The 27,765-nt window shown below is 38.5% G+C and overlaps 2 protein-coding genes across 11 annotated transcripts in view; one reads left to right on the top strand and one right to left on the bottom strand.

The window, feature by feature from the left end:
* Positions 1-27,765, bottom strand: part of LOC121727380 (serine/threonine-protein kinase BRSK2) — a 53,086-nt gene that overhangs the window by 14,584 nt on the left and 10,737 nt on the right. For 8 of the 10 annotated variants that reach the window (XR_006035661.1, XM_042115184.1, XM_042115186.1 and 5 more), the window contains exons 3-15: positions 17,716-17,810; positions 16,433-16,518; positions 15,017-15,157; positions 14,105-14,255; positions 5,554-5,670; positions 5,243-5,341; positions 4,508-4,707; positions 3,911-4,046; positions 3,097-3,185; positions 2,249-2,307; positions 1,921-1,983; positions 1,672-1,743; positions 370-465 (exon numbers count right to left, since the gene is read on the bottom strand). Coding sequence is in view for 9 of the 10 variants with exons in the window: in XM_042115184.1 (XP_041971118.1) it covers positions 370-465; positions 1,672-1,743; positions 1,921-1,983; positions 2,249-2,307; positions 3,097-3,185; positions 3,911-4,046; positions 4,508-4,707; positions 5,243-5,341; positions 5,554-5,670; positions 14,105-14,255; positions 15,017-15,157; positions 16,433-16,518; positions 17,716-17,810 (1,404 nt within the window). In the remaining variant the exon portion in view is untranslated. The remainder of the gene's footprint in view (positions 1-369; positions 466-1,671; positions 1,744-1,920; positions 1,984-2,248; positions 2,308-3,096; positions 3,186-3,910; positions 4,047-4,507; positions 4,708-5,242; positions 5,342-5,553; positions 5,671-14,104; positions 14,256-15,016; positions 15,158-16,432; positions 16,519-17,715; positions 17,811-27,765) is intronic. The other 2 variants (XM_042115187.1, XM_042115194.1) reach the window with 1 other exon arrangement.
* On the top strand, positions 9,544-13,225 carry LOC121727381 (kinesin-like protein KIF23). Its single transcript, XM_042115195.1, has 2 exons — positions 9,544-9,620; positions 9,656-13,225. Exon 2 carries the CDS (start codon positions 9,698-9,700, stop codon positions 12,311-12,313), a length of 2,616 nt encoding a protein of 871 aa, XP_041971129.1. The 5' UTR covers positions 9,544-9,620; positions 9,656-9,697; the 3' UTR covers positions 12,314-13,225.

Raw genomic sequence — 27,765 nt, 5'->3', positions numbered from 1 at the left:
AATATATCATTGCCCTTTTTTACTCTCGCACGAAAATATAGCTATCGTGCTCCAATTACGTCGAGATAGCAATATACTTTTTCGCGAGTGAAATAGGCATGTATGATGAAATGATAGGTCAATGGACGAATCTCTATCTGATTGGTGCACCTGGTTGACATAGGCGACTGGTTTGCGACACAGACGTACGCCACTGACAATGGAGCTGCATGAGCTCAGTTTGTTTAGTCATTATTGCAACCCACATATTTTGTCCGATCATGCTTTGCATTCTACCGTCTATGACTTCCGCTATATATAAAAAGTCTCCTCATGATGTTGGGGTTAAGTAATTCGTAATGTGAATGCTATTATGACTTCATCACTCACTTCTGTGCGAGTGCGAGGGGCTGTGCGGGCGCACGGCGACGGCCCCCACCATCGGCGACTCGTTGATGATGATCACCGCCTCGCCCGGCTCGCCGCCTGACACAACACCATTAGTCATTAATCATTATCATAAAATAATTAAAACATTTATAAAAGGATCGGCGTCATATAGACGCCCGCAAATCCGTCCGCCAAAATTCTTTTCTCGCGCGGAAAGCGTACATTTTTCAGGGATAAAAATTATTTCCATGCCAAATAGCAAATCCGGTTTAACGGTTTGAGCGTGAAGTGGTGACAGACAGACACACTTTCACATTTATAATATTAGTATGGATTGAGCTACTTAAAGAACAATATTCACTTTTTTGCTAGAGAGTTGCCCCGTGCGAGTTTCTTACGCCGGTTCTTGTCGCCGGATTGGTTCCCGAACCGCCGGCAGGTACCTGCGTTGTAACTTACTACATGACACAACTCCGTTGCGCCAAAAGTTCATTTATCGTGCGGGAAGCGTACATTTTTCCGGAATCAAAAGTGTCCTATGTCCTTTCCGGGGACTCAAAGTATGTATCTTCATGCCAAACAGCAAAATTGGTTTAGTGGTTTGGGCGTAAAGAGATGACAGACAGACTTTCGCATTTAAAATATTAGTATGGATTGCGCTATTTCAAGATCAATGTTCACTTTTTAGCTAGAAAATTGCCGTGGGAGTTTCTTACACCGCGGCATCGGATTTTGTCGCCGGATTGCTTCCCGAATCGATGGTAGGTAGCTGCGTTATAACTTATAGCTAATCCGGTATTAAAATAATATCATACCTCATATTTATGAAATAGGAGGCATGATATTGATAGACAATTAATGAGAGAAATAAATAAAATATAATTTAAGCCCAAGGCGTTAAATGTGATATAAATTATTTTTACATATCATCATCAATGTGGGAGAGCCATGCTTCGGCACGAATGGGCCGGCTCGACCGGATAAATACCACGTTCTCACAGAAAACCGGCGTGAAACAGCGCTTGCGCTGTGTTTCGCCGAGTGAGTGAGTTTACCGGAGGCCCAATCCCCTAACCCCTACCCTATTCCCTTCCCTACCCTCAACTATTCCCTTCCCTTCCCTTCCCTACCCTCCCCTATTACCCTATTCCCTCTTAAAAGGCCGGCAACGCACTTGCAGCTCTTCTGATGCTGCGAGTGTCCATGGGCGACGGAAGTTGCTTTCCATCACGTGACCCGTTTGCTCGTTTGCCCCCTTATTTCATAAAAAAAAAATCAAAATGAATGCTTGTGAAAACTTACTTATGTTGAGGCTGATCGTGGGCCCAGTAGAGTTAGCCCGCTGGTGATGATGCTCCCTCATAGACGGCGACGCTGTAAACACAACGAAGTTAATGATAGCCACACTTCACACACAAACTTGTAAATGATTACTCAACTTTAATTTAATTAACATTTTATTATAAGCTTCATAAGGTACATTTTATGCCGAAAACATTAAAGTTAAGTAATGAGTAAATTAATGAGTACGGACATAAGTTTGTTACATACCGAGCGGAGACCCTGGTGTGACTGGAGTGCCGCCCAGCGAGGATACCCGGTGTGGAGTGTGACCTACATACAAATAAAAATCAGCATTATACTACCTCGGTTTATCTTCTTGTTTTTCACTATTGTTAGTTAGTCGTTACTAAGTTCCCTCAACATGTTAGTCACATTATGAGTAAAAAAACGACTTGCACTACATTTACCCAAAACGAGTTTAATACTAAAGCTGTCTCGTTTCAAATGTGCTAAAACGTATGCGACAGCGACATCATTACATGTTGACGCTGAAAACGTTATTAATTTTATTCATATAGAACACAGCAATACTTACCAGGCGGGCTTGCAGATAGTTGTGGAGAGCTGCGTCCCTCGCGACGGCTGGAAGACGACCTGGAAATAAAATTCATTCATTTGTTACACAAATATAAAATAACTATAGTAATAACATTAAACAACTAGAGAACTATTCATTCTCTTATAGCATGCAATATTTAAAGTGTCCAACATCGATTAATCAACAGAAAATAACGACATCTATTTATCTAAGATGCTAATGAATTTTGGAACCGTACATTTTTCATAAAAACTTTTATTTGTCCATTTACAGGAGTACCCACACAAATTTTCCTCATGAGAGGACACAAGACAGACATAACAGACCGACAAACACAAATTAATTAGGATGAAACATTCCCATGGCATTTTTATGACATCAATTGCTAATGAAAAAATTACCCATCTAATACAATATCATGACAACTAAGTCTAGTCTAGTCTACTTTTTTCTAGTAGTATTTTTTTTATGAAATAAGGGGGCAAACGAGCAAACGGGTCACCTGATGGAAAGCAACTTCCGTTGCCCATGGACACTCGCAGCATCAGAAGAGCTGCATGTGCGTTGCCGGCCTTTTAAGAGGGAATAGGGTAATAGGGGAGGGTAGGGAAGGGAAGGGATAGGGGAGGGTAGGAAAGGGAATAGGGTTGGGGATTGGGCCTCCGGTAAACTCACTCACTCGGCGTGAAACAGCGCAAGCGCTGTTTCACGCCGGTTTTCTGTGAGAACGTGGTATTTATCCGGTCGAGCCGGCCCATTCGTGCCGAAGCATGGCTCTCCCACGTATATTTTTAACCTCCCTACGCCTTAAGACTAATAGTAAGGAAACAGAACATGTAACTTACCTGACTCTATCGTACCTGAATTGTGATCGGCGCGGGGTGATTGGAGACCCCTCGCTTATTTGGCCGAAATGTGTGGACTGACCGTTTACCTGAAAAAAATAGTAATATTAGATTTCTTGCCTAATCTAGAAATATTTAATAAGTAGTCTGGATGTTTTACATGAGACTAGACCTATGTAATTATGTATATAATACCTATATTGCATGATTATATGTGAATTTCCATAAATATATTATAATTATACAATAGTATTTTTTTATTTATTTATTTAAATCAGGCATCTTGGCCCATATTATATATACCTTATAGACTAACATACATAACATATAAACTAAAGCTTACACTAAGCACTAAACACTAATAATACATCTCAATAGGTGTTATCAGTTAAGCTGTCGTCAAAAAGTATGATATCGGTGGCAAAACGGATTCTCTGTGCGATAAGCAACAAGTTCAGATTAACCGCTAAACCAATAGCCAAATGTTACGTTTTTTAATTCAAATCAAAACCTACTTAAAGCGTCTAGCTCTTTTTAACTATCAAAGATCCTTATGTTGTATTACTGTCAGTGGCGGCCTTCGGGGGTGGCGAATGGGGCAATCGCCCGGGGCCTCGCTCTTGCAAGGGCCTAGCGTCAAGCAAAATGTCAAAGTGGCATTTTAATTAATTTTTGGCGGTGAGGTCCCGGTGTCGTCGGCGTTGGATTACAGACTGCCAAAGGGCCTCGTAAAGATCTGATGACCGTTGCCTCGCAATGGGTAAGACCGCCACTGTATATACACTGTATATACTGTATATTCAACGTGACTCACCCGACAAGTATCGAGCCGTTTGCGCGGCGGGTCAGGCGGCGCGGCGGCGGCGGGCGGGCGCGGCTCGTCGTCCCGCGCCGGCCGCCGCCGCTTGCGCTCCAGCAGTAGGAAGTAGATCACCTTCTCCGTGTTGTGGCTGGAAGATAACATAGTGTTACGAACACACAAAGCATAAAGAAACTGGCGCCATTTAGCGTCAACCAGTGGAACCACTCAGGAAGCAAAGACAATATGAAAACCCCTACTCAATACTGGATGGCGTTGGTAGAACTACTGTGGAACAATATTAATAAGTTTCTTTTGGACTGTAGGTAGCTGTAGGTAGACGTTTCGAGATGCTGCAACAAAACTGCTCACAGCTGTAGTTTTAGGAAAACTAGTACAAAAAAAGCCCTATTAGTTATGTCATTCTTAGTTTTGGCATTGTGATAATATGTAATTCTAATATGCGCGAAAATGGTTGCGGCGGTATTTTATTTTATGCCTACATAGGCGTAGGAAAAAGAGTTTCAGTTGAAAATGCTAGGGCATATTTTATGCTAAACAGCCAGGATATTGATACAATGTCTTCAAATATCTGCTAAACAAATTACTCACTGTGGACTAAGCAAATCCTGTATAAGCTTCTCTCGATGCTTGAAGCAGCCGAGACTGCATATGGCCTGGAGCACATCGGGGTCAATGGCCTCAGCAGACGGCAGCACCCTCGTCTGCACAACTTCCATCATGGGCAGCTCCTGCTCCAACTCACCACGTCCACCCGCCGTCACCCACGGATGTCGGGTTATTTCCGCCAGCTAAATTACAAAAAATGTTGAATACTGAATCGATTGAGATGGTAAAGTCATTAATTTTAAAATAAACTTAATTTTAAAACATCCATAATCTACCTCCATCATAATAATAATAATAATATAATAATATCTTTATATTCAAAATGGGTATCATGATACACTTTTTGAAAGTCGAACGAAGAAACTACGATGCCTACCACCGGTTCGGGAACTACCCCTAAGACCTAACTACGCGTAAGAAACTCGCACGGGGCTATCTTTTACTAAAAAAATTGAAAATTACAATGTTATGGTTTGCAGCTATGTAACAAAAAAGAGTAACCTGCATGCATCCATACTGATATTCTAAAAAAACCTGCAAAATCCTCTCCTGTCTGTTCAGCAAGTTATCTCTAAATCAATTTGGTACAGATGCTGCAAATTCTTTGAGTCCCGGGACAATACTATGAATTGGACAATTTTCATTGCAGCAAAATATATGATTATTTCTGCTCATTCAATTTGTAACATCTGTAAAGGAAATAAAACTTATACTCACAGACATCCTTTTCTCTGGATTAACTTCAATCATCCCCCGCAGAAGCTGCTGACAGTCTGGTGGCACAAAATGTGGCACATGGAACACACCACGCTTTACCTGCAAAACATAGTGTTATATTATTTCAAATTATTGACTTGATATAGAGAAATTAAAAGAGATTCAATATACGCTATACCAACTATTTATTAACATTAAAATTAATAATGTTTCATTTCAAATTGACTAAAATGACACAATACATAATATTAAGCGTATCTTATATATATCTTTAATATAGGATTCCTTTAATAAATTTTATAATTTGTTACCTTTTCAAGAAGCTGTCTCAAGTTATCGTCGTCGAAAGGAAGAGCACCAACCAGCAGCGCATAAAGAATAACACCACAGGACCATACGTCTGCTCGTCTTCCATCATACTTTTCACCCTAAAGAAGAAAATAATTTAAAATTTCAAACATTCACGAAAACTTGACGAAAACAATCCTAAAATGTTTGTTTTGGTGTCTTCTTCTTCCTCTTTTTGTAGTTTGTCAAATTGTTTTTTTTTTAATTTCATTGTGGCCCCATCCCCACTCGCGCGCGAACCGCGCGCGACGCCGCGGAATTTCCGCGAAACGTGAGTGTGGATCCGGTTCGCATATTTTTCGCACTTCGCGGCTGGTTCCCCGACCGCATCCCCACTCGCGCGCGAACCGTGCGCGACGCCGCGGCGCCGCGAAATTCCTGCGAAGCATGAGTGAGAGATCCGCTTCGCATATTATGTTTCGCACTTCTTGGCCCGTTCCTCGATTGTTGTCGGTATTCTGTCCCGCGACAAAGAGATTTTTTTAAAATCTTTATTTTAATAAGGGCTTTTGCCATACAAGACACGCCAGCATTGTATAGTGAACAGAATATAATTAATCCTACTTTATACTTTATTACTTTATACTTTACTAGCGGTCGCCCGCGGCTCCGCTCGCGTAGATGTTAGTTACCGCTGCAATTTGCAAAAAGCCTACCCAGGAAAGACACGGTCAGCAAAATTATTCCCAGGTCAATTCACAAACACCGACATTAACATCGACGACGCAGTCATTATCCGCAGGCTGTAAGATTATCTTTCTGTGGATGTTAAAGTTGTTAATGATGAGAATATTTAAATGTAATTAATAAGTTTTCACTTCTGACGGTAGTCCCGGAGTGCAACCCGTTGTTTTAGGATAGATAACTAAAGCGATTATTGTAGAGCTTCTCTTATACAACATTTGACGTTTAGTTATTTTCGTAACAAAATATACTGATGGTCGGGAGCCCCGACTCGTAATAGGGCAATGTAAAGTTACCCATACCTACTAATAATATATTATATTCTGTGCCCATACGTAAAACATTATTTTTAACCGACTTCCAAAAAGGAGGAGGTTATAACTTCACCGTTTGTTGACCGATTTTCATGATTCTTTTGTCATTGTACAGGGTTAAATTCAAATTTGGTACCATGTTCACTCCTTGAAATTTGTATGGAAACATATAGTGATTTCGATTTTTTCTGAAGCATTTGAGGTGAATGCTACCAAAAAGTAAGACTTCGTACCAGGTTATGCCCTGAATCTGAAGGTACCGAAAAGAACTATTGAATCCTTATAGATACAGGTTCGGGGATTCGGCGTTATTTAAACAACTGGAAGCATAAGTCAACACATCAATTTGATTGATCATTATAATCACAACCATAATTACACCATGGGTCATCACATTATGATCCAATTATTGGTACTATTACTTCAAACGAATGAAATTAAAGTACAGAATTCGTTGAGATTTAGTCGAATTTTGAAAAAGGCACTAATCAATAATTAGAATTATTTCATATTTTTAGGTCATTTTAAGAATATTGTCTTTTCCTTGGAAGTCGGGTTCAATTTTTTGTTAAAAAATAATTATCGTAAATCTATTCCTACTAATTTGAATGTTTGGCCCTGGGATTTATTTATCGTTAGTGCAAAATATTTTTTACAGGAAATTGGAGCCTTTTGAAGGGTACTTATAGGTAATATCAGTAGGGATCATTGGTATTCTTGGTAAGTATATGAACTAATTCACCAGCTGCAGGGCCGGTCATAATCTTCGCTAGTACTGCGCGCCTTGGTAGTTGGTACTTAGCGCCCACTTCGAAACGGGCGTAAATCGCAATTTTTAATTTCACCATAACTTCTAAACCAAACGTCCAATTTTAATCATTCAAAGACAAAATATTATCTACACAAACTGTACTTAGTGATGAAATAATTTATTTTGATAAGGATTCTCAGCATGAGTAAAATAAATTTGTTTAAATGTAGTCCACAAAAAATCAAGATTTTTAAATAAAAAATGGTTGTTGTGCCTCAATCGACATAGATAGATATAGTGTGTCGCGGACATTTTTGTAGATATTTATAAGATCTACATTTACTTTGAACATTGTATGGTTCTATCTTTTAAAGTTTAGGCAGCGTACGCAAAATAACTAAATTTTCTGGTTGATTTTTTTCACCTTGTGTCAGAAAAACCAACATATCTTACGGAACCCTATATTTTCCAAAATAAAAAGTAGCCTATGTTACTTGTAAATAATGTAGCTTTCAAATGGTGAAAGAATTTTTAAAATCGGTCCAGTAGTTTTTGAGCCTATTCGTTACAATTAAACAAACAAAACAAACAAACAAAGTTTACCTCTTTATAATATTGGTATAGATTTACTTTATAATATTTTGTTTGGATGTATGGATGTTTGTTACTCTTTCACGCAAAAACTACTGAATGTATCTTAATGAAACTTTAAAATAATATAGCTTATAATACATAGGCTACAATTTTAACTGACTTTCAAAATGGGGGAGGTGTTATGTTCGTTTTTTATATTCAACAATTACTCCGCCGTTTGTGAACCGATTTTCAAAATTTTTCTTTTGGCTTACAGAGTGTCATCCCAATTTGGTACTATACTCACAAAAGTGGTGATCTGATGCTGGGAGCCATGACTAATCGAGGAAACTCCTTAAAATTTATATGGAAACATGTGGTGACTTCGGTTTCGTGGGAAGTAGTCTAAGCATATGCAATCAACAAGTAAGATTTTGCACCAAGGTATACCATGATTAGATTGGGAAGGTGCTGAGAGAACTCCTTTGCATTGCTTTAAGAACGGAAAGCATATGCTACTATGCAAATTACATTCACCATCACTAGCATATTATATCTTATAAAGTTATATGCATCCCATGATTATAAGCCCATTATGACCCATTGGTACTTTTCATAGTCATTTAGATCAAGATTCGATTTTGTCAAGCGATTTAAAAAATATTTATTTGTTTGATTGAACACGTTAATCATAGGAACTATTGGTCCGATAAAAAATATTTTAGTGTTAGATAGCTCATTTATCAAAGAAGGCTATAGGCTATTTTATCACGCAAACTAATAGGACCGAAGAAACAGAGAAAATGTGGTTAAAACGGAAAATTATTAGCAAGGGTTTATCTCACGAACTACTAAAGCAATTTTGTATGTTATTTGGCACAGATGTAGAATAGACTACGTGAAGAGAGATAAGCTATTTTGTTGCGAAAAAATGTACGATTTCCGTAAAATTTCTAATAATTTACGCGAGCGAAGCCGCGTGGGACATCTAGTTTATAATATAAAGTAAGATAAATTTGGCTCAAGGGCGCAAACTATAGTGTGTCAAGAAAGTAAAGTAATTAAAAAGTGGCAACATTGCGAACATGTCGCGAACTTTGCGAGTGTGGATCAGTAAATTTGGCAGTATGCGCGATCCGCGGCGCGAGGTGCGCCGCGATCCGCGCCGCGGACCGCGGCGCGCTGTCGCGCGCGAGTGTGGATCGGCAGTCACAAAACGGACTTGGCAGTTGGCGACAACTCAGACAAGTCTAAAATCAAAAGACAAAATCAAAAATTCGTTGCAAAAGAATTTTTGATACGTCTTAGAGTAGAGAAAATGTTGTTGTCTCGTAAACTGTCGCAACTCATGCCCCGCGTTCCATTAAGCGTTAAAAACGATCAAAACGCTCAAAATGCCTCCTATAACCTATTTGAGCGTTTTGTTCGTTTTTAACGCATAACAGAATAAGCGTTAAAAACGCTAAAAAACTAAACTTTAATCAAAATGTATAACAATGTGATAACAATAAAACAGTCATGGCCAAAAGTCATTTTAACTTTGACACATCGTTGGCTGTTGCACCACTCATTTTTTTTTATAAAAAAGTTAAGATGACAGTCAATAATTGTCAAAAAATGTGAAACGATTTTCAACGAACGTCAACTAGCGACCGTTGTGCTTTGAAATAAAAAATTAACTGACCGGTAAAAACTAAAAACATTGAGAGCCGTTTATCTACAAATATATACTAGTAATCTGTGGCCGTTTACATTAATTACCTACTGCTATAAAAGTATATCAAGATGAGGTCTGCGAAATCAAAACAACGAATTAACGAAATACGAACGCCAGCCAGAAGTAAGCAAAACTTATTCCAAGGTGAAAGAGATCCAGTTCAAGTTTACTGTCGATTGCGGCCCATGCAAAGAGATTCCGACACATCATGCATAAAAATAATATCTCCCACGACGGTGCTAATGTCTCCGCCAGCTACAGCGTTAAGTTACAGAAATGAAGGTAACAGAACTATGAAATACACGTTCAAAGAAGTGTTCCCGCCCGAAACGAACCAGCAAGAAGTGTTCGATAAAGTCGCTCTGCCGCTAGTGGAAGGTTTGCTGAAGGGCAAAAATGGTCTGCTTTTCACATACGGAGTCACAGGAAGCGGGAAAACATTTACTATGACTGGTGAACCTAACAATTGCGGTATACTACCAAGGTGCCTCAATATCATCTTCAAAACAATAAACGAAGTGCAAGCACACAAGTACATATTTAAACCTGATAAAATGAACATGTTCGACATTCAAAGTGAAGCCGAAGCTATGCTGGAGAGGCAACAGGAGCTCCACAAATTCAAAAGTGGCAGGAAGAATAACTCTAATCCAGATTTAGCTATGTCCGATACAGAGCTCACTAAAATAAATGGAGTAAATGAAGATAATCAGTACGGTGTTTTTGTTTCGTATGTAGAGATCTATAACAACAGTGTTTTTGACTTGTTGGAAGATGGTCCACCCATTACTAAAAATCTTCCTGTTAAAATAATAAGAGAAGACGCAGCCCACAATATGTATGTGCATGGTGTGACAGAAATAGAGATTAAATCTGCTGAGGAAGCTTTTGAAGCATTCTACTTGGGACTCAAGAGGAAAAGAATGGCTCATACAACTCTTAATGCGGAGTCCAGTCGGAGTCATTCAGTATTCACCATTCGTCTTGTACAAGCACCGGTGGATGAAATGGGGGAAGCTGTGATTCAAAACAAAAAGTTTCTAAATATCAGTCAGCTGAGTTTAGTTGATTTGGCTGGTAGCGAACGAACAAACCGAACGAAAAATACTGGCCAGAGGTTGAGGGAGGCTGGAAACATAAACAAGTCACTTATGACATTAAGAACTTGCTTGGAAGCTCTACGAGAAAACCAGGTTAATGGGACCAATAATATGGTACCATACAGGGAGTCTAAGATCACACACCTGTTTAAGAATTTCTTTGAAGGCGAGGGCCAAGTTAGAATGGTAGTCTGTGCAAATCCAAGAGCAGAAGATTACGATGAGACCCTTCAAGTAATGAGATTCGCTGAGGTAGCCTCGGAGGTTGAAGTTGCAAAACCACAAGTTAATGATGTTGCGGCATCTATTGGTTTGGTGTCTGGCCGCAGAAAAGCTAACAGATTATTTAATGCTGCCAGAGACAACATTATGCGAGCTGATGCAAAGGACTTAGAGCTGGACCTGGGTCTTGTTTATAGTCTTGGTCCAGATTTCCCCAGCCTAGAGCTGAATAGCTCTCAAGCAAGTCACATAATAAAAGAATTGATGGCTCATCTTGAAATGAGACTAAGCAGACGTGAAACATTGAAGAGAAGTAAGGATATAAAGGATGAGAGATTGAGGTCAAGTTTATTGGAGCTGGAGAAAGAGTCTTTGGAAGTTAGAAGTGAAAATGCATCTCTCCGAGGACAGCTAGCCTCGGCTGAAAGGAGAATCAGAGCCCTGGAGGAAAGGCTAACAGCTACTGAAAACACTTCTCTGTCTCATCAGAGGAAATTGGCAGAGTTGACTGATTACACTTCCAGCCTTAAAAGGGAACTGCAAGAAAAAGAATTGCTTCTCAGTCAAAATAAGCTTGACAAAGAGAAACAAAAGAAGGTTCTAGAAAGGAAATACCACAACAAAATAGCTGCAGAACACGAAAAAGCTAAAGAAATACATTCAGAGAAAGAAAGATTGAAGAATGCCATTGAGGAGAAAGAAAACCGTTTGAGAATTATAGCTGAGGCCCTAGGTGGAGATAGGGGTGATCATGATGTTGGTACAAAAACACATGGAGATATGGGAGCCCAAACTAGAGATTTCACACCAGGATCTACTCCAAGAGCTTTGCCTGCCCATCTTTTGACACCATTTACCACTGGTCATCACGGTAGGGAGACCAAAGACACTCCGACGTCTCGCCGCGGCGTCGCCGTCGCTAACCCGAGACACCGTCGCTCCCTGTCAGCCGACGGCAGGGGCTGGGTTGAACACGCTCCGAACAAAATAGTCCCAATGGGCACAGTCATGAAGCCGAGCATCACCAACAGCAAATACGTTAACAAGCTCACAAACGTCAAGGATATCGCAAATCCGAAGCTCTCAAAGTATTGTCTGGTGTCCCAGGAACAGGATACAGATGGGGAGCTCGAAACTAAGCTGTACAAAGGAGATATTGTACCAACTTGTGGCGGAGGTGCTCAGGTCATATTCAGCGATGTTGAAATGCTAAAACAGTTCTCCCCATCAAAGGACAGGGAGTCGCAGACAAACAGAACATCTGGGTGTGCCAGGCATTCTGGCAAAAGACGCGACACAGGTTTCTCCCCACCACAAACACCAACAAACACAAGCAAAAAGCAGAGAGTAGATGACGATTAAATCAGTTTAACATGTAGTATTAAAATTATGTAGAGTTAACAATGCAAGCATATATTTTTTAGTATTACAAAGCCAAATTTAAATATTCAGTTGATACAACTAAAATCAGTTTTCATAATAACTTATTTATGGTGTAATATATTATTTAGTATTCTCTTAGTTACAAAAGGCACTTGGTTTGAAATAGATTATATTTTATTTGTTAAAATCTTGTGTGTAATAAAAGCAGCAAGTATTATTGATGTATTACAATGCTAAATGTAATCTTTTGTTTGGCTCTAAACAGAGTGACTTAGAATTTAATAATCCTATCTTTCAGAATCTCACTTTATATAAATGAGGTAAATCACAATGACTCTTATTTTCATGATTAACAAACTAGACCGTAAGCAACTTAATTGTTTTGATTATTTTTATGGTTAAGAGGAGATATTTTGTTTGAGTTATAGTATTAAGTTTTTTTGTACCTTATATCCACCTACCTCAGGATCATAATACTTAAAACGAATCTTTAAAAAAAACAAATCTTATTATAATAATAACATTGAGTAACAAAAATAATGAAGTTACTCATTTATTATTTTAGCCCATGTATTTTGTGCAGCTGGCTTGTATAATTTTGATAACTTATACAAGCTTTTTGGTTTTAACTTATACAAGATACATTTTGATAACATATTTCTAAACTTTTGTATTTATTTAGCTTTCTAGTATTTTGTTCTATGATTTTATCGGCCTTTGATGAGACAAGGTGTTTTTGCGTATCTTTAGAATGACATGTGATTTTCTAAACCAAGAATAAACTTGACATGTATATGTACTTAATTAGGTAATATTATATGGGTGTATATTTTTGTCGCAATTTGTAATATATTTTATAAGCTTACTTGTAGTAAAAAGTTGGTTTATTAATCCTGTTTTATTCACACCCCATTGTACCATCTAGCTGTAAGTAACTCTATGACATAAATTAATTCGTGAATCACCTGAGGTTTTAAATAAGTACGCTATAGAAAGTAGAAAAATAGTATACCTATCGTATAATTATTACACATACCCAAGGGTCTAATTCCTCTCTCTAGTGAACAAATGTAAAAGTTTTTATATACATTGATATTGATATTAGAACCGTCCTTATTAGACCGTACAATCGTCATCGAGATTCGTGGCAAACTGCCGTACCCAGAGATAGTTAATTATGATTATTGATTAAGATTCAATTTAATGAAGAGTTTGACGGATAATGTATCGGGCAATTTTTTTTTTATTGAAATACGACAAACGAGCAAACGGGTCACCTGATGGAAAGCAACTTCCGTCGCCCATGAACACTCGCAGCATCAGAAGAGCTGCATGTGCGTTGCTGGCCTTTTAAGAGGGAATAGGGTAATAGGGGAGGGTAGGGAAGGGAAGGGAATAGGGGAGGGTAGGAAAGGGAATAGGGTAGGAGATTGGGCCTCCGGTAAACTCACTTACTCAGCGAAACACAGCGCAAGCGCTGTTTCACGCCGGTTTTCTGTGAGAACGTGGTATTTATCCGGTCGGGCCGGCCCATTCGTGCCGAAGCATGGCTCTCCCACGTATAAAATTAATTAAAATGTAATTAATTTAAAATTTTAGATATCTCGGCAGATAGACCTCCAAAATGTAACGCTTCGTGCTCTCGACCGTTATACCAAGCGTTCATATTTTTTATCCTCCGTCATTGCCCCCATAGTCACAAGCTGGCGATGCCCGTGAGCGCGTAAAAACCTAACAGTTTATGTTATGGTAGCTCTATGCTAAACTCACTCTTATAACTTCAGGGCAGGCGTAGTGCGGGCTGCCGCAAGACGTCTCCAGCAGCGAGCCGGCCGGCTGCAGCGACGCCATGCCGAAGTCCGCTATCTTGATGTTGTTCCTCTCATCCAGTAGCAGATTCTCCGGCTTCAAGTCACGGTGGCTGGAAGATGTGAGTTATCAATTGTTTAAAGTACCTGTTGTAGACAATGGTAATTACGTAGTAAATCTTAGTAAATAGTTATTATTACTATAATAGTTGAAAACTCGATGCTAACTCAAGGTCCAAGGGTTACAGTTATACATGCTGTCCTCATCTTTCTGTTAATCTGGGTACATATATTTGGTTATTAGGTATGAATGGTATAAATTATGTTATCTTCTTATATATAAAATTCTCGTGTCACAACGTTAGGCCGCGTACTCCTCCGAAACGGCTTCACTGATTTTAACCAAATTTTATATGCATATTCAGTGGGTCTGAGAATCGGCTACTGGGTAGGTACTTTTTATATTGATAAATGCATTTGTTGAATAAATAATGGTAAATTATAACAACTCGAGACTGACGGCGACCATTCTTTGTGCCACGGGATAGCGATGGACGTTGCCATGGTGATATACTTATTTAGTCACTTCAACAAAAATATAATATGGGTGAAATCGAAATACTTTACTATAGCAAAACAACATTTGCCGGGACAGCTAGTTTTTATATTTAAAAATGAGAGCCACAGTTGTGACATGGCGTTGTAACTTTGTCAGAATTATTCGAAATCGTACTTAATCAGCACTAAAACGTTTCTTTACATATTGTGATAGATACTTAATTTTAAAACTTTTCGCAACTAGGATCTAGGCTTAGATCGACTAACTTTGCCTAAAACTGGATATAGTTAGGTGATATTTTGAGCGCAATCTTACCAAATAGAATGGCTATGACAGAAGTCCAGCGCGGATATGATCTGTCGGAAGAACCTCCGCGCCTCCTTGGGCGTGAGGCGGCCCTTCTTCACCAGGTAGTCGAACAGCTCGCCACCGCTCACGTGCTCTAACACTAGGTACCTGGAAAATAGACGCATCTATAAACAGTAGCGGCGTTAGGGTGGGGCGACGCTGGGCGACCGCCTAGGGCGCCGCCGGATAAAAAGGGGCGCTGAAGGCAAACAAAAGGGGCGCTAACATTTTTCAGCACTACTAAAACACTAGCGCCGAATAAATCTCGCCGAGGTCGCTGATAGTGCTAAATGTTAAAACCAGCACTGCAATAAAACTTATAGAAAACTAGATAACGCCCGCAACTCCATTGTGCAAAAAATCGTTTATTCGCGAGGGAATCGTAATTTTTTTCGGAATAAAGAGTACCTATCTTATGTTCTTTCCCGGGACTCAACGTACTGTCTCCATACCAAATTTCAGCAAAATCTATTTAGCGGTTTGGGTGTGAAGATAGACTGACTATTTACTATTATAATATTAATATGGATACAAGACTAATTGCCTGATAGATCTGGAGTACTATTTATTATACTTACTTAAATATATTCTGTGGCACAGTCGAAACTCTAACTCTCGTACTTAGTGACAAATAATTATATTAAGTATACTTAACTTTTTAAATGAATTTTTTAAAAGTTAAGTATAATATAATTATTTGTACTATACTATTATATAATATAATTATTTCTATTATATTTTCGTGAAATAATTATACTTACTAATATATAATTATTTCACGAAAAACTCATTTTTTTTTTATCAAATTATCTATTCAATTAAAATTAAATAATAATCATATTATTATTATGATATTTCACATACGCGTTCCTCTTATGATAGGGGCATAAGAGAGAGAGGAAGATTAATAAATAGAGGATCAAAGTTTCTTGCTAAAATATATGTTCCTATGCGGACAAAATCGCCTAAAAAGCTAGTCATAGATAAAATATCTAAAAATATAGACCTTATAAGATATGGCGTAAGCTGTAAGCCATGACCCAGATTTTCAGAGCAAGGAGCCGTGCCAAATTAGAAAAAGATGTGTGAATATTTCCGCGATATCCATTTGTTACTTGTTTAGTAATTAGTCTTACTTTTAGTTTATTTCGTCCTGTACTAGCAAATATATAAAGCTAGACTTTAGACGATTAGAAAATTATAGACATCTTTTATTAATAAATTTCAGTCAGTAACATAACGCCTTAAAATCTAGGACTTTAGCCTAATGATATGTATTTAGAGTCTAGACTTTTATAGGTACGTTTGGTGAGCCACCCACCCACATACCATAATCCAGCACTAATTATTATAAAAAGTAAAAATTGCAGTGTGGGTACTCACAAATATTTCTTATTCTCGTAGACGTCAGACAGACCGAGCACGTGCGGGTGTTCTATCAGCTTCATTATCGCTATCTCCCTTTCCACCTGAAACAAAAGATGAGTTTAAGATTTTTCAAAGTACATGAAGTTAGAATATATATATTTTTTGGGGAACAGTCTTGTCCAGTAATAATATTGGGTTTGTCAAAGACCAAAGTCGTCGATCTTCTTTTTTTTTCATAAAATATATTTTCATTCATGATTAAGTTAAACACAGACTCGAGCGAGGGTTATAATATTTAAGTATATTTTACGAATAGTGTCTATCTCATCCATAAATTTAACCTCACTAATAATTTTACACGACTTCGACGCACCTCATCTATAAATTTAACACGAACAGTACCAAAGATTATCTCTTTGATACTGTGGTCGTGTTCATTTCGCCAGGATTTTTTTCCATTTTGTTTGTGAATCACCTAATATTAACATCGTTAAATATCTTTTAAATAAAACTTTGAATACTGACTACTGTGATACTATGAAGGATAATAAGTACGTGGGACGTATGCACTAGGTTGATCAGAAAATCCGTTGCGATGGTCAGCCCACTCTCCACCCACACGAGAACGGAGTTTTCCAATTTTCATTTTGTTTTGGCGTTGATTGGTCGTACTGTAGAGACTGGAATGCGCAATTATGGTCGCATATTGTGACTGTCCGGTCCAAAGTTTAGCATTATGCGGCCCCTCCATGTTGGCATATGATGGACCAATAGAAGCGACTACGAAATATAACAATTCATCTGTGATTGCTCATGGTTGCCGTCGATATGCATGCTCAAGAGCAGTGGTTCTTAACCGGTGGTCCGCGGACCACTGGTGGGCCCTGGAGGCATTCCAAGTGGTCCGCGAAGCCGTCCTAATAATATGTGAGAATTCAGAAGTTATTAAGAGTCACAAAAGTCACATCAAAATTAAAATCTGTAACTTTTAGATTTTGCCAAAAATAAAAATTAATTAATGCTATCTAACTATAAAGTTGTGCTTGTTTTCTTTATCAACCAGATCTTAATTTAGGTAAACCAATTGGGTGGTCCCCGGCAAGGCAAACATTTGGTAAAATGGTCCCTCATGACAAAAAGGTTAAGAACTACTGGTCTAGAGTCTAGAAGCTCTACACAGTGTCTGTCGGAGGGGTCTTAATTATAATTTGTTTTATTACTTATCTCTTCGCTATAGAAGCTTAAAGCTATACATATTATAATATTGCAGTTATGTAGTTCACATATATAATTTTTACCTTCATGAGCACGGACTCGCTGAGTTTCTCCCGGTTGATGATCTTGATGGCCACCTTCTTGCCCGTCACGCAGTGCACCCCCAGCTTCACCAGACCTGGAACAACAACGCAGAATTATTGACTACCTTTGGCCTTTCCACAAGACGTATATTTTGCGCACTGACGACACGCGTTTCTGATGCGCTCGTCTTCTGCGCGTTTTCATCGGCTTTAGGAGATATAAAAAACGTGTCGGCTTCCTTCCGTTTGCTGAGCGTTTCAACTTGCGTTTGTATCGATACAAACGAACTTAAAAAACGTCATGTGGAAGGGCCCTTATTTTTATTAACACGTTCTCACTCTTTATTAATAGCACTCAATTAAAGTTCTAAAATTAGAAGATCACAGTTTTGAGACGAGTAAAACGAACTATACATTATATTAATTTTGTATTTGGGTTATTAGCCTACGAGTAATAAAAAAGGGGGGAAACTTCATTATATTACTCGTATCTCAACTCTTTAGGGGATAAGAGTCAGAAATATGATTATTTGTAGAGATTTCTACTCTCCTGAAAACCCCTAAGTGGTCCTTTTCAAATCTATTAGACAGCTTAGGAGTCTCAAATGAACACCAGTCCCTTGCTATTTTGGCCCTTACTACTGATGATCGACTGAGATGATGACGACTTGCATCTTAATAACGACCGCAAATGACAGTAGATATCTGGGCCGCGTCCCCAGAGGCCGGCGTGCACCACAAACATCTTCACCACTATGTCAACACTAATTAATTATCATACTACCTACTGTCTATGCGGTTGAGATGTTTGCTTATTTGGTTTAAGCACTAATATATAAATCTAGCCACTAGAAAATAATTATTCTATGTGCTTATTAGTCGGGTAGAATAATTCTTATAACAGTGTTTATACTAATGTTTTCTGAGACTTCGTGCACGGAAGAAGATATCTCGAGATATTATAGAACTTTATGCTGTTTGGGTGGATATTCAGTTTTTATTTTATTAAAAAGCTCAAAATTGTTCGTAGATATACGTGTTCCTACTACCTAACCAGAGTAAACAGAACTTACGAGTAGGCTGACTTAGAAGAGATCTCGAAATTTATACGTTTGACATAGTATGTCCCAACTCGCGTATATATTCGCCCGTTTGTTTGAAGTTCGAGGTACTCCTAGCCTGTCCACACGGCGCGTTGCGTCAGCGTTGCGTCGACGCAGCGCTTCCGTTTGACGGCATAGCCGTCACAAGGGTGCTGCACCATCGCAGCGTTATTACGAAGCAGTTTACGTCAACACGTCCCGCTTCGTCTCGGGGGCTGCTTTTCGTCATGTGTGCGTTGCGACGACGCAGGGCGCCGTGTGAACACCTTGGTTATTTGTATGTAAAACAACGCAACGGCAGCGCTGCATCGACGCAACGCTGACGCAACGCGCCGTGTAGACAGGCTCTTAGTTCTACCTACTCTGCTACTATAGTTTGTGCGTTTTAAGATGATATGGGTGACAGTTCTCATATTCCTTGCTACGGGGTTTTTTTACAAGAAAACAAAAAAAAAACAAAATGTAATAAATTATATTCCATCTACAAAAACAAATGTTTCCTATAATTGTAAATGAATAAAAATGAAAAGTTGCTATATGCTAACTTATTAATATAAAATTATAAATATTACTGTGAAAACAGGAGTATAAAATTATTGTTACGAAAACATTTGAAAAATTTCACACGCATGAAGCGGAACTTATGCCAATAGAGATTGACACTGTTGAATCGAAATCAAATCGATAAAAAGGGCGGTCATTTTAAATCGCCGGCGCCACTCTGAAACGTCAGTACGAAATCGATAATTTCGATTGCAATTCCTTTACGAAGTGATTCGATATTTATAAATTATCGATTAATGTTTTTAGGTCACTTCCCTACTATTGTCAATTATTAAATTGTGTCACCTACGGTGTCAGTTGTCACCCATATCATCATAAGGGAGATCGCAGACATAAACTTATAATTCGCAGACGACAGACTTTTTGTGCGATCGAGTCTGCGGCGCCCATACAGTCGGCATGGCCGCGAGTCGCGACATAGTTTGTGCGTAAAGTAATAGTAACTAGTTTGTGCGTTTTAGGGAGATCGCAGACGCGATCGCACAAAAAGTCTGTCGTCTGCGATCTCCCTAAACGCACAAACTAGTTACTATCTTATACGTAGCACCGCTACGCGTTCGTAGCGCGTAGCGGTGTCTACGACGTATTGACATGCGGCATAATATTTGCAAGGGTTTATTTATTTTGGGATATTCCCATGTTTTTTTGATGTTACTTATTTTATTTCTAATTTCTATAATCCCCTTAAGAAGTATGTTTTTCGAGTGTGTAAATTGTAATAGGTCGTAATAGTAGTTTCATAACAACTAACAACGTTAGAAAAAAAAGTATTCAGGCTTCCTTTTTATATTTATAAACATGGCTTTTACTTAATTAAAAAACTTCTTGAACGTGTTTGGTAAGGCCGAAAATATGGTCGTGTTAATGCAAGAGAAACAAAGGGGATATTAATAAACCATCCCGTTCTCGGCCGCCATCAATATTGTGAATAATAGAATCCATTTTAGCTTTGAATTTATTATACATATTGGGGTTGTTCATTTACCCGTAAATAGAATTTAATGAAAGACACTGTAGAGGCGTGATTTATTTTTTCACTTCTACGATAAGCTTATATAGTAGCTATTATTAAACTAATATTATAATTTATGTAAAAGTGTGTCGCCCGTTTCTTCACGCCCAAACCGTCGAACCGATTTCAAAAGTCGGGTTTTCAAAAAAAGTGTTGCGGGCACAGAAATAAATCAAGATAGAACGGCGACGCGCGCGCGTTGCTAAGGAATCGCTCGTGTAAATTTTTGCTTTGCTTTCAGTTAGAACAAATAACTTACCCGTGGCAAGAAATATCTCCTTTCGACCGATTCACTTTCGTACTTCTGTTTTTACAATTAGACACTGCACAATGAGGCATTTTTGCACAGCCACTCCGATGTAATCTGAACGAATAAATGAACTGAATGAACGTTCAACGAATCTTGAGCGACAGAGCAAGGTTGAAACACGCGTACTCCACCCGCTTAGCCGTTCTATCTTGATTTATTTCTGTGGTTGCGAGAGTCATCTAGTAATATCTCAGTATTTCAAGTTATAATTATCAATATTTATAAGTATGCTGTATGTAATGTAAATAAAATTATTACTTTATATTAATGTTTACAATTTAAATCATCTACTACGTTATTTTATTTGTTAAAATCTACAACAATTAGTAATGGTCCTAAATAAATTGTTAGTAAAAGACTAGCTTAGAAAAATAGAAAGTCTATTAAAGTTAGGTAAAGTGTTTGTAAAAGTTCTGAGCGTTGTCCGACACTGGCTAGGGTTTTCTCTGAGCATCGCTTTCTGAGCGTACACAACACTAACACACTATAATTGTATTTAAACTTTAATTATAAATCTTTCTTAAGTCGAAGGTACCTCGTATCAGTGCCGTAAACAGTCTTTTTGGCGCCCTGTGCGAGCTTTTACAATTACTACGCCCTTGCTTTTTTAGATAAGTAATATTATATTACCCAAAGCAATGTATAGGTCTATTTTACTATTGCAATCGTGCTCTAGGGGCGCAGCGGGAACTATTATCGGGAGCAAACCGAAAAAATAATACTCCTGCCTGGTTGGCCATTTTTGCCCCCCCAAAGAGTCTACGCCCTGTGCCTGGGCACCGGTGGCACCGCCCTATTTACGGCACTGCCTTGTATGATAGTATAAAATTTTATTAAATAAAAAAAATGTGCTCACATTTTCATACTGTTGAAACTAATCGATTTCTCATGGTTTTTTTTATAAAAAGGTGCTTCTAGCAGGGATGCGCTATCCATAAGCAGATAAACCCGTTGCAAAATAACGCTTATGTTGATAGTGAGGATACAGGAGACCAAAAGCGGTAACCACTGAGCCCGATATGCTCTCGGGCTAACCCAAGGGACCTCCTAGGGTCGTTTGGTAACCCGAAACCAAATTAACTAGAAGGGTTAAAAGATATTCATATACAAGTCAAGTGGGATACATCAAATTCTAATGATGATAAAATGTTTTTTTTCCTTTTCAAACAAAATGTTAAAACTATCTAAATAATATGTTTAGCTTATCATTGAATTTCATAACAAAATATGATATTTTGCTCATTACTAAAGGTTTTTTTGGTATCAAAAATCGGAATTTACTGCTTACCTACATCCTATTTATAAATAACTAAAGCAGTCTCGTCTTTAATGTCCTAATATTTATAAATACCCAAGCAGTCTCGTCTTTAATGCACTCAACACTATCTCTAATGATACCTCTTAAAATATTGTGCATGCCGTTTCGTCTTTTAAGTTAAAAAAATAATACAATGATATATGCACTAAACAAGCATAACTCATCTTCTACAGCGAGGTAAAATAGCATCATATTTTTCAAATGAACTAAGCGCTTATGTGCTCTTTATATTTGTATCAGCGACATGGCAATATTATGGGTATAGACTTTCCGGTCGTTCAGAAAGCCATTACATGTAATGGCGCTGCAATCTGACAGGCAAACGGCAGCAGAGGGGCAGGCGAGAGGCAGACGAGGGGCAGGCGAGAGACTTCGTCAATAATGCAGGACGTGACCATGTCCGTTACACTTTGCACTCGAATTGTGTGCCTCTGTGACGTACATACATCCATTTTACGTTTATTTTTAGCTATAACGTGCGTTTGCGTGAAGTAATTTTTAGGTATAATATTTAAAAAAGCACATATTATTACGTAAATATTATATTAACTTTTTATAGTTTTAAGTTTCTATGCATGACCTTAAAAATATTGCATATATTATGCATACATTGCACTTATATATTATAGGACGTAACGTATATAATAAAAAAAATAGTATTAAGTGTTTGTATAATTATTATTATGTATAAGAAATATTTGAGTGCAAATCGTAGCGTCGCTACGCGCCCTCTACGGCATAGAGCTGCTACAGCGCGCTACGCTCCTACACCTGCAAATGCATACCACTTTACTATTATTATCTACTAGTAGTTCTAGTACTACTGCTTACTAAACCTACACTTATAGTAGTATATGTAGTATACGTGGGAGAGCCATGCTTCGGCGCGAATGGGCCGGCTCGACCGGAGAAATACCACGTTCTCACAGAAAACCGGCGTGAAACAGCGCTTGCGCTGTGTTTCGCTGAGTGAGTGAGTTTACCGGAGGCCCAATTCCCTTTCCTATCCTCCCCTATTCCTTTCCCTTCCCATCCCTACCCTCCCCTATTACCCTATTCCCTCTTAAAAGGCCGGCAACGCACCTGCAGCTCTTCTGATGCTGCGAGTGTCCATGGGCGACGGAAGTTGCTTTCCATCAGGTGACCCGTTTGCTCGTTTGCCCCCTTCTTTCATAAAAAAAAAAACTTGATAATAATAATTAGGTAGTCGCTGTTAAGCATTTGTGCACCCACAAAAAAAATTGGCGTTGAGTTATGAATGTTTTGTTCTAAATGATCTAAAGAAGTCAGCTGCATTCATAACTCAATACGTATTTTTTTGTGAAATGATACACAAATGCTTAACAGCGTCCAATTACTTTAAAAAAAGGCATCAAGTTTCTGTCCGATTCCCGGGCGAAGGTATTTTCAAATAGGTCCACTAATGAACTTTATACACGCGCATTTATTCAATCCTTTAGTTGTTGATTTTGGGTTCGAATTTCTATGAACGGCTTTCACCAGGCCATTAAAACCGTGTTCGAACACGATGCAAACTTACTACCAAATCGAAAATATCTGCAGGTATCGCATGGTATGTACAAAAAATCAGTGTCGCATTTAACACGTGTTAAGCTTGTGCCTATCATTAAAACACCGACAGTAAGATGTAACATGGGAAAACCTCATCCGAGCAGAGAAATATTTATTTATCGTGTACATTAGTCGAGTTGGCGCGCTGCCAGACGAGCTAATGCGCTCTCGAGCGGGTCACGAGTGCGCCGCGGAGCGTTATACAGAACACAGAGTACGCCTTTGAATATCAAAGATAGAGGTTTCCCACGAAATCCCGGGGGCACTTTTATCGCCTTAGAGCCAGTCCACACGGCGCGTTGCGTCGACGCAGCGCTGCCGTTGCGTTGTTTTACATACAAATAACCAAGGTGTTCACACAGCGTGCTGCGTCGTCGCAACGCCGACATAATGGACAGCAGCCCCTGAGACGAAGCGGTGTTGACGTTAAGACTGCTTCGTAATAACGCTTCGGTGACGCAGCGCCTGTTTAGCCTACCATGCGTCAAACGGCAGCCGCGGCCCGTGTGGACTGGCTCTTAGTAGGGTTTGTATCAAAATCGGTCTCGTATTTTGGAGTCAATAAGTAATAATAGTTAATATTTGTAGTTTACTAAATAACACCTGCGACTCCGTTGAACCGAAATTCGTTAATTACGCGGACGTCATCTAAACCTTTAATAAAACGAAAATTTCTGCCACACACACTAGTATAAAACTCTGGAACGAACTGTTGCCAGCAGTATTTCCGGACCAACACGACCTGCAAACCTTCAAGAAAAGAGCGTATTCTCTCTTAAAAGGCCGGCAACGCACCTGCAACTCTTCTGATATTGCAAGTGTCATGGGGGACGGTTGGTTGGTTCTCATTACGTTCGTTTGCCCCCTAATTTTAATAATAAAAATAACTTTCATAATCCATTCCCGCCTCTTATCTCCATAACAAATTTCATCATCATAAAATGCTTCATGCAATATCAAATACTGCATGCATTTTGGAAACGACCTTTGGAAATGTATATTGATATGAAGTTAGCAGAAACGTTCTCGGAAAACGCGTGACATGTGACTGACGAATGGAATCACTGTCGAGTCTCTCGGAATAGTCAGTTCACATTGCAACCTGACGAAACGATGCGACGCATTTCTAAATGAGCCATTCATAACTAAACTTTATTTACTACACAAGAAGATATAAACTGAATTGACAGGCTTGTCGCTACGGTTTTGAGCTGCCTGTTCCAATTTCCAACAGCTCATCTCAAAATGCATCGCATAGCTTCGTTACGAAGCAATAAAATGACCAATGCAACTCTAAAAAGTCTTAACTTAATAATAAACATTGTACTCCTTAAAATGTTTATAATACCAGTTAGCTCCGATTTGAAACTTCTATCGAATATCTAAATCTTGAAGTGCTTAAAACAGTGAACGGGGTTTTAAAGTCGAAACTTTTATCCTAAAACTGATACAAACTTTACAATCTTAAGTTAACTTTGAACTGTTGTAAGAGCCAAAAGTTGTATTAAACTTAACCTATCTATAGTGAGCTACTAAATAAGTTAAGCTTGTATAAATAGGCAATATGGCGCAAATATGGGAGCAGAGAATTCTACTAGAGCTAGAGAGATAATAGAAAATCTGACATGGTGTACACGTAGGGTTGCCAACTCTCGAAAGGACCAACCCGGGAAAAGGGGGGGGATTGAGAAAGAACATAGTCTCAGGACCATTTCTCTCTTTCAATTTCGTAAAGAAGTCATTAGTAAGCCAAGAGTTAATCCAAGCGATTTTCTCCGAACAGATAATATTATGATTGTCCAATCCAACTTCATCTTACAATTTTTCACTAAGTCAATAATTATTATGCAATCATTATTAGTTTTTGGAAAACCGGAGAAATTATCGTTCTCCGGGAAGACGGGAGGTTAAGCATTATTACCGGAGTCTCCCGGGCAATCCCAAATCAAGGGTTGGGAACCCCATGTACAAGCCATAATATCAGAATATTGACAGAAACTTTTTTTTTACTGTCTATGCTGTGCTGCCTCTAGCGTGAACACATTGCAGTAATACGTAGGTCACACTGAAAGTTTTGCGTAACTTAAAAGAACGACGTGTTATAACCAAAATATTACGTTTATTGCTTTTCAAATTACTCTCCTTTACATTCTAAACATTTTTTTAAACGATCGAACTATTTTTTAAAACAGGAGGACCACAGATCTGAAGGCATGTTTTCTACGTGCTGATTGAACGCTATCACTGCCTCTTCGTAGTTGGTAAAAGTGAAACCTCTCATTAAATCTTTAGTTTTGGGAAAAATACAGAAATCACAGGGTGCTGGGTCGGGGCTATGTGCAGGATGGGTGACGAGTTGTGATTTTTCGGAACCTAAAAATGATTTTGTTTTGTTGGCTGTGTGTGAAGAGGCGTTGCCGTGATGTAATAATAATAATAATAATAATAATAACGTTTATTTAACATAAGACATCACATTACACTACCATAAGACAAAACACATTACAATACATAAAGAAAAATAAAAGAAAAATAATTACAAAAATAATAGCATAATAATATCATGAAGAACGGTACAAGTAGTGCATTGTCATGTCTACGGCCAAAAAGGACACCACTCAGGCGTATCACCGTGACGTACACCACAGTGCCTGGTATTATGTGGTTCCTAGTAAACCGTCATCTGAAAACAGGGACGGATAAGCACTCAGCAATACATTGTAACATACATTACATCCAAAATATTATTTTATATATAAATATAATATATGGAATTCTATAAAATTATAAGATACAATAATTAATATGAAAATATAATATAAAATAAGTACTATAATATTATGAGTTGTGCGTGTGACTCAGTGCTATGGTATGGTTATGCGGCGGACCCGTCCACCCGGCGCCCTCGCCCTTCGTAAAACCCGTGCTCTCACCATAACGCAAACGGCTGTCCCATGAGGTAGGAGCGCCGCGCGCGCAGGAATATCGGCCACCGCTATACACCACCGTAGCAATGAGCGATATACATACTTACGTAATACATAAACAGTAATAATATAATATGGTAATGACTTATGGTACAACGGGATATACTACTTGTATAGTATATTATCATCGCAGTGCAGGAATCAGGTAAGTTGTGAGTTTGTTTTAATTTTTAAAGGTAAGTATTTAAAATATTATGTGTACTTGATATACTTACTATAATGTTATAATTCATACATAAATGTAGGAGAATGCGGCTTTTTGGTCGTCTTTCGCGAACCTTTTCTAATATCCTGGGTAAACAAATGGTAGAATACCACTTAGCATTAACACTCTTTTGATCTCCAAGTGGAATTGTACAGATGGGATCAGTAGTTCAGAAAAAAAAACGCGATCATTTTCTTACCAACGTTTCTCGCCTGCCTCACTTTTGTTGGCTTGTTCTCATTTTCAAACACCCACTCACAAGATTGCTATTCTTTTTCGGGTTCAAAACAACAAATCCACGTTTCGTCTCCTGTGACAATGTCATAAACAGCATTAGAATGTCCGTGGGCGTGCTTCAGTAGCATCTGTGAGCACCATTCCACGCGAGCCCGCTTCTGCTCCATTGTCAGTTCATGGGGGATCCAACGACAACAAAGTCTCCGAACTCACAATTCTTCGTGTAATTTTTTTTTGATTTAGCTCATACTAATCCCCAATAGTCCTCAAATTGTCTCATAGGTAATCTACGGATTTTCTTCAATTAGCCGTTTAACAGTAGCCACATTAATTTCGTTGACGGCAGTTGAAGGCCGCCCTACACGAAATTCGTCATGTAAAGAAACTCGACCTCTCTCAAATACAGTATACCATCTCCTCACGGTGCTCAAACAAGGTACTTCCCTCCCAAAAGCATTTTGAAGACGGGCAGCACAGTCTTGCGGAGAGAGAACTTTTAAAATCATAAAAAATCATCGCTCTAAAATTTTTTCGACCTGATTCGAATTTCGGTGCGTACGTAGACAAATCATTTCCCGCCAATTTTTTTTTATATTGCTAGGAAGGTTGCAATGTTTAAAAAAATATAACATTCAAAACTCAAATAGTTCCGATTAGCTAGAAGTGCAATACTTTTAGTGTGCCCCATGTATTATGTCCTATTAATATTATCAAACATATAAAATTCTCGTGTCGCGGTATT

This window comes from Aricia agestis, chromosome 5 (assembly GCF_905147365.1).
Source record: "Aricia agestis chromosome 5, ilAriAges1.1, whole genome shotgun sequence".
In the NCBI taxonomy this organism is placed as follows: domain Eukaryota; kingdom Metazoa; phylum Arthropoda; class Insecta; order Lepidoptera; family Lycaenidae; genus Aricia; species Aricia agestis.
The sequence above is the reverse complement of the archived record's forward strand: the minus strand, read 5'-3'. Positions and strand labels throughout refer to the sequence as shown.

What these genes read in the sequence shown, in the direction of transcription:
- LOC121727381 (XM_042115195.1), top strand. Translation starts at nt 9,698, where the DNA reads ATGAGGTCTGCGAAATCAAAACAACGAATTAACGAAATACGAACGCCA.